The 13,577-nt window shown below is 33.1% G+C and overlaps 2 protein-coding genes across 4 annotated transcripts in view; both read left to right on the plus strand.

Annotated features, from left to right (window-relative positions):
- Positions 1-13,577, plus strand: part of LOC126717396 (disease resistance protein RPV1-like) — a 206,061-nt gene that overhangs the window by 132,705 nt on the left and 59,779 nt on the right. The window lies entirely within an intron of this gene.
- On the plus strand, positions 5,178-5,894 carry LOC126717401 (TMV resistance protein N-like). Its single transcript, XM_050419141.1, has one exon. It carries the CDS (start codon positions 5,323-5,325, stop codon positions 5,851-5,853), a length of 531 nt encoding a protein of 176 aa, XP_050275098.1. The 5' UTR covers positions 5,178-5,322; the 3' UTR covers positions 5,854-5,894.

Consider the following 13,577-nt stretch of genomic DNA (forward strand, 5'->3'; position numbering starts at 1 on the left):
GGTGCAACATTTGTAGGTGTTTTTTGGAAGACTGCAAGAAAGGAATACAACTAGAAATGTTTTAGTTTGGGATTTATGTCCCACAATAGGTTCAAATAAAAATAAAATAAAAAACAAATAAAAGGTTAGAAGCTCAATCTCTCTTGGGAAAGAGACCAGTCTATTAAGTTTAAACTATACTGTTTTGTTTTGTTTACTATATGTGTGTGTATATATATATATTTTGAGAACCAAGTTTTTTTTTTTTTTTTTTTTTTTTTTTTTTTTTTTATGATTTAATTATCATAATATGTGGAGAATGCGAATTCAAAACTGTGGCATTCTTCATAAAGAAAAAACTAGTCAATATTGCTGAGTTATAAAGAACTTGATCTATTTTGTATACTTATTCATTACTAGAAGCTCATTTGAGGAAAAAAAGGAAAAAAGAAAAATAACTAAAAACAATTTTTTAAAAATTAGCTTTATTTTAAGATATAAAGAAATTTTTATTTGAGATTAGTGGGATCATAACCTGGGTTATTTTGATAGCTTAAAGACATACTCTTCCTTATAAGCCTCGCTAGTATTTTCAAAAGTTTGACCTTTTTGTAAGTGTTAATGTTGTAAGTCTGTCTTTTCACTCCTTCTTTCCCCATCTCCCTTGTCTTCTGTCTATATTATCTCAAAAAAAAAAAAAAAAAAAAAAAAAAACTCAATTCCCTGCCATTAGGAAATGAATCTGAGATTATCCTTTTGATAAATACACCCTACTACACAGTAACCATCAAACAAATTAAAAACCAAAAGCAACCCATTCAAAAAAGTTCTCTCTCGGAGAAACCCAAGAAAACAACAAAAGCTTGAACATTATTGGTACGTGGAGAGTGGAATGCCCTTAATTAAACTTTAATTAAAGACTTTAGTTAAGTTTTACACCTTCATGGGGTAAGGAAACCAAATGTCAATGGCATCTCCAGCGTTACTGAATCATTAACTAGTAAACAATGATGGGGTGAATTGTTCAAATAACAAAATAAATGTACGCACATATAGCAACAATTTCAACATATTAATTATATTGTTGAGGATTTTATTTTATTTATTTAAATTTTTCACTGATGGCACTGGTTCTGTTGTCGCCGAATTTGTTGTCACGATTGAAACTATTAAAACATGATTTGTTACTGTAATAATGCGCAATATTAGAATACATAATCTCTGTTTTTTTCTTTCTAGGTAAAGCCTTGAATCAGTCAACATATCATATAATTGCTCTTGACTCTACCTCTATCCACTGTTTTGTATCTCATGAAAGAAAACTAAATATGGACTCTTCTGTAGCTTTCTATTCCTCAACACTCATTCATATTTCCCCATCCTCCACCAGTTACTCATACGAATCTTCTTCTTCTTCAACTTTATATTTTGTTGGTTTGCTCTACTCGATCTGTCCCTAGATCTCACTAAAACATTGCATGGTTTTATGCATTGAACTAAAGATAACAATATATGCAATCCTTTTTGGGATTCGTCAGAACTGCTTAAAGCTCTTGTAAGTACTTCAAACCCTTTTTGTTTCAGTTTGTTGATTGGTTGCATTATGATTTGTTGTTCTTGTTTTATACTTGATTGATGAATGGCAATATGCCTTGATGATTAGGAACTTGGAGGAAAGAGGGGAGAAGGTGAAAGTTAAAAGCAACTTCTTCTTTGTGTCGAAATTTCAGGTACATTAATTAGTGCGGATGAAATGGTTGTAAAAATGTCTGAATGGGCTTTCTTGGGTATTTTTGTTATTTGTTTGTGCTTTCTCTTGGACTTGCATGTTTTAATTTTCGAACATACACCTTTGAACTTGGTTGCTTTAAAGTTTAAATCTGGCCGATATTGTGTTATTTCTTTGTGGGAGAATACAGGGAGATTCTAGCCTTTTGTCCTTAATTTTCAAAAAATTTAGCAATATGTCCCTATTTCAAAACTATATAGGGATATGCCCCTGTTTCAATACTCGATTACCTTAAAATTGAGTTTCAATGAAATACTCGATTCGTAGAAAATCGAGTTATGCCGAATAAAACTAAAAAAAAAAAAAAGCATAGAACTCGATTTTAGGGAAGTCGAGTTTCAAAACGCCACTATAGGGCTTTAAAACGCCACTATAGGGCTTAAAAACGCCACTATAGGTTCCCTTAATCTGGTATGGGGACTAAAAAAATTTCGTAGAAAAACACCGCTATAGGGCTCTAAAACGTCACTATAGGGCATAAAAACGCCACTATAAGGCTCACAGCACAGGGTGATCACTTATAAAAATTTTTTTTGCAGGAAAACGCCGCTATAGGGCTTTAAAACGTCACTATAGGGCTTAAAAACGCCACTATAGAGCTCCTTGAATATGGGACGATGACACTTATAAAATTTTTTTTGCATGGAACTCGATTTTCTGAAACTCGAGTTCCATGCAATTTTTTATTTATTTTTATTTATTTTTTTAAAGTTTGATCAGGCATAACTCGATTTTTTACAATTCGAGTATTTAATTGAACTCGATTTTAGGGTAATCGAGTATCGAAATAGGGGCACGCTCCTATATAGTTTGCAAACAGGGGCATATTGCCAATTTTTTTAAAAATTAAGGGTAAAATGCCAGAATCTCTGAGAATACAGTGCATAGACATGGAATTTAGATTGAAAAATTAAGTTTTAACCATTGAATTGCCCTTAACTTACCTTTCATTTTGAGGTGAGCCAAACACTATCAAAATTTTAATTTGACAACCTCTACAATTTGTGTTGCCAATAAATTCAAGTGGCGCAGGTGACAAATAAGTATATACAGCTTGAATTTGGAACTAATATACTTGAGTTTAATCATTGCTAGCAGTAATGAGATAAAAATAATATTAGTTTATATTTTGGAACCTTAAAGATGTGTATGTATGCATTTACTCGAATTCTACCAATATTGTTATGTTTGTCTCTCTTTTTTTCTTTTCTTTTTTTGAGAATCATGTCTATGAGTTTTTATTAATAATTCAACTATTGTCCTTTCGGATTTGTGATTGTTTCTTGGCGAAATTCTTATTCTATGGTTTTGTTATACTTTTGAAAAAGAAATTTACATTTGACATAAATAATTTCCGGAGTAGACGTCCTTTGGGTTTGTAGTTAATCATTAGCATATAATGATTAATATTCTTTTGTACCTTGTTGATATGCTTATGGCAACTACTACTAGCTAGGTATGGGAAAGTTAAATTAAGTATTTCATTGTTTGATGTTTTAAAAGGAAAAGAATTTCTATTCACTAAATTAATTTTCGTTCTCTAACCTGGAAAATTTGTTTAAATTACCTTTTTGAATACTGCATTTAAACACAGGAATATTCCAAGCACCATTTTTTTTTTTTAATCAAACCTTGATAATTTATTTAGCATTACATTTAAACACTGCCTTAGTTTGCTACAGAACAAAAAAGTGGCTAATTTAAAACTGTTAAATTGAACAACCATATAAAGCTTAGAATCTGGTTTTTGATATTGCGCTATAAATGGATGGGTTGCAGCAATAATCATAAAAGCTGATTCAATGTTCTGGATAGAAATCAAGGGAGTGTATCTATCTACCTACTCGAATAATCACTGAATAATCACTAGGCTCTCAAAGTGTGTGAATTTTCTTGAATGTCTTATCGTTTCTTGGGGGTCCATTTCATGTCTTTGGTAAATATCTTAAACCTTTCAGCTTGGTGTTGTTTGTCTTTTAAAACCATTACTTAAATTGTTTGCATGTACTTACCGCTTATATTTTTGAACTACTTATGCTCTAGTGAATGGAACGGCTACTCATTAAAAAGGGACCTAACTATGCTCCACAAAGAAAGAAATTTGTGGCTTATTTCGGGATAACGCACAGAGATATAAGATATGCTTGATAAGGAAGTTGTTTACTGAGAATACAAGGGAGGTTAGTGTTAAGAGGCTTTTAGTTTCACTAACTGTAAGGATTGCCAACTACTGCTCATGCTGGTTGGAAGAGGAAGATGGAGGCACGTGATGAGGAGGGGCATTTGTTGGCAAAAACAGAGGGGGAAAAAGATGTTAATTGGGTATCATAAGATTGGGAGACTTAGATTAGAGAGGCGTTATGATGTTTATAAATGATTGTTATTTTGTCAGAGTGTGGAAATATACTTTACTTCTTCTAACTATTTTTTATAGATTCATCTCTTATTAACATTTAACCAGAGAGGATTTGGATCCAAGCCATTAGCCATGCCACTTCGTGTTAGTCTTCATAGTTTAACTTCTATAAAAGGTCCTTAATTTAACACATTGGTAGATTTGGATATAAAACCCAGGTCAAGTAAAGTTCAGACTAACCTAGTTAAGCAGCCAAACCAGATGAAAGACTAATTTCTTGTCTGCCACTTGGAAACACAAACGGGCAAAAATTACAACCAGGACCAAAACAGTGTTCTTTACTACCTTGACATCACCATCGTACTTCAACAATCAACATGTCATTTGCCCTCGTTCCCTGTCACGGTATCTGTTAAACGTATCATGACATACAAACATGTACATATATAAAATAAAATAAAAAAGAAGAAGAAAGCTTGTGTGAAAAGAAGAATCTTAGGTGAGAAAAGAAAAAAAATAAAAAAAGACTGCATTTCATAGAGACAAAGTATAATTGATTGTTTATTGGGTCATACAGATAAATTCAACCAGGTCTGAAAGTGAAATGCAGAGTATTTTACACCCAGTCCAACAAATAATTTCTTCTTACTTTCCTGGATCAGAAAATTCAAATCAGCTTTCAGCTTGGGCGGCCACCTGCCAGATATAAAATATTATCTCTAACTACTCTATCTGCCAAATATATTTATGTCCTAGTCTCCCAGATATAATAAACTAATGAAATGGATCATTGAAAAATGTTCTTTTTTAAGGCCCAAAAAACCTTTTAAGTCATCTAGAACTAGAACTGGAAGCAGATTACTAATAATGGAGTATTTTGTAGGCAGGCAAAGAGATTTCTTCGAACCTTCCTGGATCAAAGTAAGCGCGTGTACCCAAAAAAATCACTTACCAATAAAAAAGATACTACTTATTTTAGCCTGGCATCACAACAACTAACATTCAATTCATTGACTCTCTCATTCTCAGCCAATTCTCGTTCTCTCTCAAAAAACCATTGTGAAATATCTCTCATTTTTAATTTCTCATTCACTTTGCTTCTTAAACTCTTATAATTTTAATTTTGTCACATCTTTATATTCTTTCTCCTCTCCTCTTCCTTTTAGATTTTCTCAACTGTCTTTGCATCAAAATCACAATGGCCCTTTTGACCACCAGAGGAACCTCCTCTTCCTCTTTCACCCAACGATGCAAATATGATGTGTTCTTGAGTTTTAGAGGAGAAGATACCCGCAATGGTTTTACTAGCCATTTGAATGGTATTTTGCGTCATAATAGTATTAACACTTTCATGGAAGATAAGCTTCAGAGAGGAGAAAAAATTTCCGCTAAACTTCTTGAAGCTATTGAAAGTTCAAAGATTTCAATAATTGTATTCTCTAAAAACTATGCATCCTCCACTTGGTGTTTGGACGAACTTGTCAAGATTCTTGAGTGTAAGAATAATGGCCAAGTGGTGTTACCGGTTTTTTACAAGGTGGATCCATCAAATGTACATAACCAACAGGAAAAGTTTGGAGAAGCACTCGCAAAGTATGAAAAAAAATTCAAGGATAATAAAGAGAAGGTGCAGAGTTGGAGGGCAGCCCTAAATGAAGCCAGCCATATATCTAGTTGGCATTACAAAAATGAGTATGTGTTTAATCTCTACTTTGTTATCACCAATTAATTTTATTGCTAAACGACAACCCAAAAAAAACCCTTCTTGTTTGCCTTTTTATTAAAAAAAATGTTAGGACATATGTGAGATTGTTAGAGACATATATTATGTAAATTGGCTAATCCTTTCACTTTACTTGTACTTGGGTAGATTTAAGATGAGTTTAATACTTCAAGAAACAAGTGTTCAAGTTTTGTATTGAAGCCATGCAAGTCTGACCAAAAAACAAGTGAAGAAGTGTTGTTCATTAAAGCTCGACAAATATCTTGACAGAATCATATCTATCGAGGTTTAATGTTGAAACTCGACAAAAGCTGTATCTGTTGAGAATTACGAAATTAAAATTTTCAGATCTGATTTCACGCATATCCATGAGTATTTGTGTAGGATTTCTTTTCTCACAACCCTAGACATATATAAGGATTATTTTAAGGGCCAAGCCGTCATAATGGGATGCAACTTGATGCAAAATCATTGTGCATGCAAATTGTGATCGGAGACAGAATTTGCCCTAGTTCATCATATTCTCTCTAGAAGCTCTTGCGTCTTTGCGCCAAGGGTTTTGTGACCAAGGAGCTTCCTGATCTTCATTGTTGGATGAACTGGAGAATTTTGCAGCCAACATCTTCCTTACGCTGTATCTGTCGAGAATTACGAAATTAAAATTTCCAAATCTGATTTCACGCATATCCATGAGTATTTGTGTAGGATTTCTTTTCTCAATATCTTAGACATATATAATGATTATTTTAAGGGTCAGGCCGTCATAATGGGATGCAACTTAATGCAAAGTCATTGTGCATGCAAATTGTGACTAGAGACAGAATTTGCCCTAATTCATCATATTCTCTTTAGAAGCTACTGCGTCTTTACGCCAAGGGTTTTGTGAACAAGGAGCTTCCTGATCTTCATTATTAGATGAACTGAAAAACTTTGCAGCCAACATTTTCCTTAAGTTAGTATGTTAGTCACGTACTGGGATTCATGCATCATTAGTCAGTCACGTACTTGGATTCGTGCATTAAAATGAGAGATTGCCGCTACATTACAAGTCCAATTGGGTATTAGGGTAAGGGTTCAACTGTAGGTTGTTATCAGATACTGGGATTCCTTTTACTTGTAACCGCTTGTTTTGATAATAGTGGATTCTCGATAGTGGTGACCTTAAATTCACCTGGTGGGGTTTTGCCTTCGTGGTTTTCTCCATTCATAAACAAATCACTTGTGTCAAATTTATTTTCCATTACGTTTAACTTAGTTGGTGATTTGTTTGTGCTACCACGCTTGTTGCATGTAATTGAACCTAATTAATTTACTTGGCTAATTAATTGATTAGTTTATCAAAGGGGTCAATACATTTTTAGCCTATCAAATGGTATCAGAGTGGGTACACTCTGATTAGGTTTTAATCTTTACTGTGTGATCCATTGACCCTTATTTGTCATGAATAGAGGACAATCTCTAATTATACCTCATTTATTTGATGGCCTTAACTATGCATACTGGAAAGTACGCATGAGAGTTTTCTTGTAGTCTTTAGATGAGAAGGTGTGGCAAGCTGTGGAGATTGGCTGGACTAAGCCAAAGGAAGCGTCGGCTGATTGGGATGAGGCTAAGATCAAAGCGACGAACTTCAACAGTAGAGCTTTGAATGCCTTATTCAGTGCGGTCATGAATGAGGAGGTTAAGAAGATATCTTCCACTAAAACTGCTAAGGAAGCATGGACTATCCTCTAGACAACCTATGAAGGGACTAAGGCTGTCAAGGATTCAAAGCTTCAAAGGCTTACTACGAGCTTTGAAGAAATTAAAATGGAGGAGGATGAGTCATTTGATGAGTTCTATGCCAAGCTAAAAGACATAATTAACTCAGCCTTTAATCTTGGGGAAACTATTCTCGAACCCAAGGTTGTAAGAAAGGTGTTAAGATGTCTGCCTGAGAGATTCCATGCCAAGATCACTGCCATTGAAGAATCAAAGGACATTGACAAAATTTCTTTGACGAAGCTGGTTGGTAACTTGCAAAACTATGAATTGGGTGTGACTAGGATCGGGAAAGCGAGCAAAAGTAAGAGCATGGCACTGAAGGCCAAGAGCAATGAGACTGATGAGTCTCCTGATGATGAAGATTCCAAGATGAAATCCTACATCACTAGGCAATTCAAAAAGTTCATGAAGAATGTCAATGTGAAAGGATTCGACAAAGACCGTAAGCAATCCAGTTCGTCTCAGTTCAAGAGCCAAGACAGAGAAGAAAATGATGCTAAGGAAGGCAGTTAGTACACCATTCCCTCTGGACTAAAGTGCTTCGGATGTTAAGGTTTTGGACACATGAAATAAGAATGTCCAACATATCTCAAGACAATTGGGAAAAGTAAGGCTCTTGCTGCTACCTTAAGTGACATTGAGCCTGAGGATGAGTTAGACGACAATGATGACGAGGGAATCTTGAATGCCTTCATTGCCTTTGAGAAAATGGATGAACAAGATGAAGAAAAGAACTTGGTGGAGTCTAAGTTTGAGAAAATGGATGAACAAGAAGACATCCATACATCCTATGCTAAGTTGTACAAGGTTTCCGAGAAGCATGAGAAACTTTATAGGCTGGCCACCAAGAAGCTGAGTGATGTGGAGCTAGATTGAGAGGAGCTCTCTACAAAGGTTGATGAAGCAAATCATATCATTGGAGCTTTGCGGTTCGAGAACAACTTCCTTGCTGAAAGGACAAAGAAGCTTGAAGCAGAACTGTTCTAGGTTAGAGCTCAATTGAAGAGGACTTCCAATGCAAAGCTCGATGAGATGCTTAGCTTTTAGAAAGCTGCTTCTGATAAAACTGGTTTGGGGTATGATTTCTCTTCTCCTAATATTGCCTTTTCTAGTACTACTGTGTTTGTCTCACCTACTAATAATGTTAATTCTAAGAACAATGAATGTAAAATTGAAATAGCTAATGAGAATGTAGACAAGGGCAAACAACAAAAAGGTAAACAACAAAATGTCTCAACCGAAGAAGCCGCATCTCTGTCATCACTGTAGAGCTTTAGGGCATACTCGTCCAAATTGCTACAAGTGGTTAGTCACTCAACAAAGCAATAGTATGCTCTCGTCTGGAAACTAGAATCAGTTTCCATCATCTTTTGCTCCTCTTGGAGATATTCTCAAGGCCCTCATGTTCCTTTTGAACTTGAACGGTTTCAATTCTTCCCCCTCTCCTTAGGATCAACGGATCGCTTAAAGGAAAAGTTCCTCCAAGGTGTGGAATGAAAAAGGCTCAAAGTGATTCAATCACTTTTTCTCGCTCTCCCGTTTTGGTTATGCATTACTTGTTTGTTTTGCTTTCTTGATTTTGAGTCAATCTAGTTTTATGCTTTGTTTTGTTTAACATGTTTTTGTTTTGTTTGTTTTCAATTTTGCTTTATTTTGTTTGTCATAAAAATTAAAAAAAAAAAAATTGAAAAAAAAAAAAAACAGTGTGTTTGTGTATATTGGTACTTGTGTACCTTGGATGACCACTGAAACAAAGTTTTCTAAACTTTGTATCTTTTGTAGCTTAGATATGAGATTGTTAGAGACATATGTTATGTAAATTGGCTAATCCTTTGACAAAACGCATTTTACTTGTAATTAGATAGATCTAGAATGTGTTTCATACTTCAAAAAACAAGTGTTCAAGTTTTGTATTGAAGCCATGCAAGTTTGACAAAGAAACAAGTGAAGATGTGCTGTTCATTAATGCTCGACAGATATCTCGACAGAATCATATCTATCGAGGTTTAATGTTGAAGCTCGACAAAAGCTATATCTGTCGAGAATTACAAAATTAAAATTTCCAGATTTGATTTCATGCGTATCCATAAGTATTTGTGTAGGGTTTTTTTTTCTCACAACCCTAAACATATATAAGAATTATTTTAAGGGTCTGGCCGTCATAAGGGGATGCAACTTGATGCAAAGTCATTATGCATGCAAATTGTGACAGGAGACAGAATTTGCCCTAGTTCATCATATTCTCTCTAGAAGCTACTGCGTCTTTGCGCCAAGGGTTTTGTGGCCGGATGAATTGAAGAACTTTGCAACCAACATCTTCCTTAAGTTGGTGTGTTAGTCACGTATTGGAATCCGTGCATCATTGGTTAGTCACGTATTGGGATTCGTGCATTGAAAGGAGATATTGCCGCTACATTACAAGTCCAATTGAGTATTGGAGTAAGGGTTCAACTGTAGGTTGGTAGTAGGTACTGAGATTCCTTTTACTTGTAATTGCTTGTTTTGATAATAGTAGATTCTCGGGAGTGGTGACCTTAAATTCACCCGGTAGGGTTTTTGCCTCGGTAATTTTCCTCATTCTTAAATAAATCACTTGTGTAAAATTTATTTTCTGCTGCGTTTAACTTAGTTGGTGATTTGTTTGTATTGCATGTAATTGAATCTAATTAATTAACTTGGCTAATTAATTGATTAATTTACTAAAGGGGTCAATATATTTTTGGCCTATCAAAAAGGAAAGGAAAAGAGATTATAAAAAAAATTATATTTTGATCATATCTTTTATTAGTGAGCTAAATAGGATATAAGGTTCAATGATAGAAAGGGAAGAATATATGATAGATAATCTTATCAATTAATTTGAAACTTCTCTCATGTCATGTTTAGAAAATTTCCCATAAATTTTTTAATAAATTCATTCAAGTGTTAGAAGTGGATATTCAATGAGTTTGTTTCCTTTCCAAAGCAGATATTCCATGCATCTTTGTGCTAAAAGCCTAAAGTTGATTTTCGACCTAAAAAAAAAATGTTCGTAATGATAGTTCTCAAATCTATGAACTATGTGCCATTTAATTTAACTAACAAAATTTCTGTTGTAGTTCACAAGCTAAATGTTTTGAATTCAATTCAAGATCATATTTCTATTTTCTAATATGTTTTAAATGCTTTGTGATTGGCAGCTACCCTTAATTTAGATTTATCGAAGAAATTTTAGAAGAGATCTTAAGTGTTAAATTACATCGTACACAAGTATTTGTTGTTAAATACCCAGTTGGAATAGACTCTCACATAAAGGAAATAAGTTGCCAGTTAAATCTTGAGTCAAAAGATGTTCGCATATTAGTGATTCATGGTCTTCCTAGAATAGGGAAGACAGCGATTGCGAAAGCTATTTTCAACTTAATTGCATATCATTTGGAAGGAAGTAGATTTCTAGAGGATGTTAGAGAAAGCTCAAAAACAAATGATGGTGTACTCCAACTACAAAAGGCACTTTATTATGAGATCTTAGGAGGTAGAAATTTGAAAATGCATGGTATATCTAAAAGAATCAATGTGATAATGGAAAAGCTTCAACACAAAAAAATTCTTTTAATTCTAGATGATGTGGACAAATTTGTCCAAGTAGAAAATTTGCTTGGAAAATGCAATTGGTTTGCTTCTAGAAGTAGAATTATTATCACAACAAGAGAGAAAAAGTTGCTATCTACTTTGCGAGAAGATTGTCATTTATTTTACTATAAGGTTAAGGAATTAGATGAATGTGAATCTCGTGAACTCTTTTGTCAACAAGCATTCAAAAGAAACAAGCCTACAGAAGATTATTTGGAGCTCGTACACCAATTCATAGGTTATGCCAAAGGGCTTCCATTAGTTCTAAAAATAATGGGGGTTGATTTATTTGACAAAAATTTTCAATGTTGGAAAAGTGCATTAGATAAGTACAAAAGAATTCCTAATTCGGATAATCAAGAAGTACTTAAAATAAGCTACGATGGATTGGACCAAATTCAACGGGATATTTTCCTTGATATTGCATGTTTTCTTGATGGATTCTACAAGAATTTGGTTGTAGATATATTACCAAGTAGCAATTATGACCCATACTATGATATTGAAAAACTTATCGATAAATCTCTTATAGTCATTACAAAAGATGACAAATTATTGATGCATGACTTAATACAACAAATGGGTTTGGAAATTGCTCGACAAGAATTAGTAGTGTCTAAAAAACATAGAAGGCTATTGTGTTATGAGGATGCTCCTAAAGTACTAAATGGAGATATGGTATAAGTCCTTTTGATTTACCTTTTCCCTTTTCTCACAATGCAAATATAAATAATTTTTTCTCATTGTGTTTGATTTATCATTTTAATGTTGAAGATGAATTTGTTTTAAATTTAATAATCATATGTTTTGTTGTCTAACATGATTCATGTGATTCTTTGTCCAATTAGGGATTAGATGAAATTTGAGGCATAACATTGTCCTTGCCACATCCAAGAAAGATGCAATTGAATCTTGGAAAGATGAAAAGCCTCAAATAGACAATTCACAATGTAATTTGTGAAGACCTTAAATATCTTCCCAATGGGTTAAGGTTACTTGATTGGAATGAATTTCCTTTATCGTCCTTGCCGTCCACCTTTGAACCTACAATACTCGTTGTACTTAACATGGAAAGGAGCCACATTAAATTGGATGAGTATTTCGAGGTATAATCATAGCATTTATAAATTCTTATTAGGTTTTTTTTTGTTAATGTGTACCTTTAAAGAATAAGTTAAGGTACCTTTTTTTTTTTTTTTTTTTTTTTTTTTTTTTTTGCTAAAACCAAACTATGCATTTAATACTATATAAAATAAATTTTCTATCATTTTTTTAATAAATAAAATCAAATTATGTACTAATATTTAAAAATGACCGCCGCACACCCTTGGTGCGATGGTCACCCCACAAGTATAAGTGCTTGTGGGGTGTGGGGGGCAAGGGCCGAGATTCAAGTCTCTAGGAGGAAGCTTAACACACATATACACTTAGATTAGGCTAGAGTAGAATTTCTATCTTGTATAAATATATATATATATATATATATATATAAATGTACACGTAATCATAAAGAATTTATGGTGCAAATCAATGAACTATTGACAAATGTTTTTATTTTTTTAATTTTTAAAAAAAAGAATAGTGCTATAGATATTACAAATTTTACTACATTGAACATACAAACTAATGTGTCACAAATTATAAAGAGACAATTCAAATATTCATTTATGAGGTAGTTAAAATCTACCAACCACATTCATTGCCATATTAATTTGTAGGCTTTATGTTTATAAAATTGTAGTACCTTTAACATTTTTATTTTAAAAGTGTGTATTATAATTCATAATTGAACAGTTATTATTTCTATTTCTCAAAAAAAAAAAGAGTTATTATTTCCTAATCTATGCTCTAAGCCTTTTCTTTTCTTTTGAAATGAGCTCTTAGCCTAATTTTGTTTCTTTTTAAAAATAAATTTAAATAAAAAAAATTCTTCTTTTGCAAAGGTGTCAGTTTGAAACATTAAAATATATGGATATCGCACATTGTAAAAATATTACAAAAGTACTTGACTTATTAGTGACTGCCCCAAACATAAAGAAGTTGAAACTTTATAAATGCATAAATAATATTTCTATACATTTTCCCCCCAAATAAAGTTTTTTTTTTTTTTTTTTTTGGAAGGCCCACAATAAAGTTAAATTTTGTACAGATATCAAAAATTGTTCACACAACCATGACGAGTTTAAGGGTGCAAATCAATTAACTATTTGTCAAGTGTATTTTCCTTTTTAAAAAGAGTAGCACTATGGTCTATGGTTACTACATGTTTTATATTACATTGAGTGTATAAATTGATATGTCATTAATTATAAATAGGTGTAAGTTTTATGTAGTAATTTTTTTTTTTAATAAGG

Source organism: Quercus robur, chromosome 3 (assembly GCF_932294415.1).
Source record: "Quercus robur chromosome 3, dhQueRobu3.1, whole genome shotgun sequence".
NCBI classification, from domain to species: Eukaryota; Viridiplantae; Streptophyta; class Magnoliopsida; order Fagales; family Fagaceae; genus Quercus; species Quercus robur.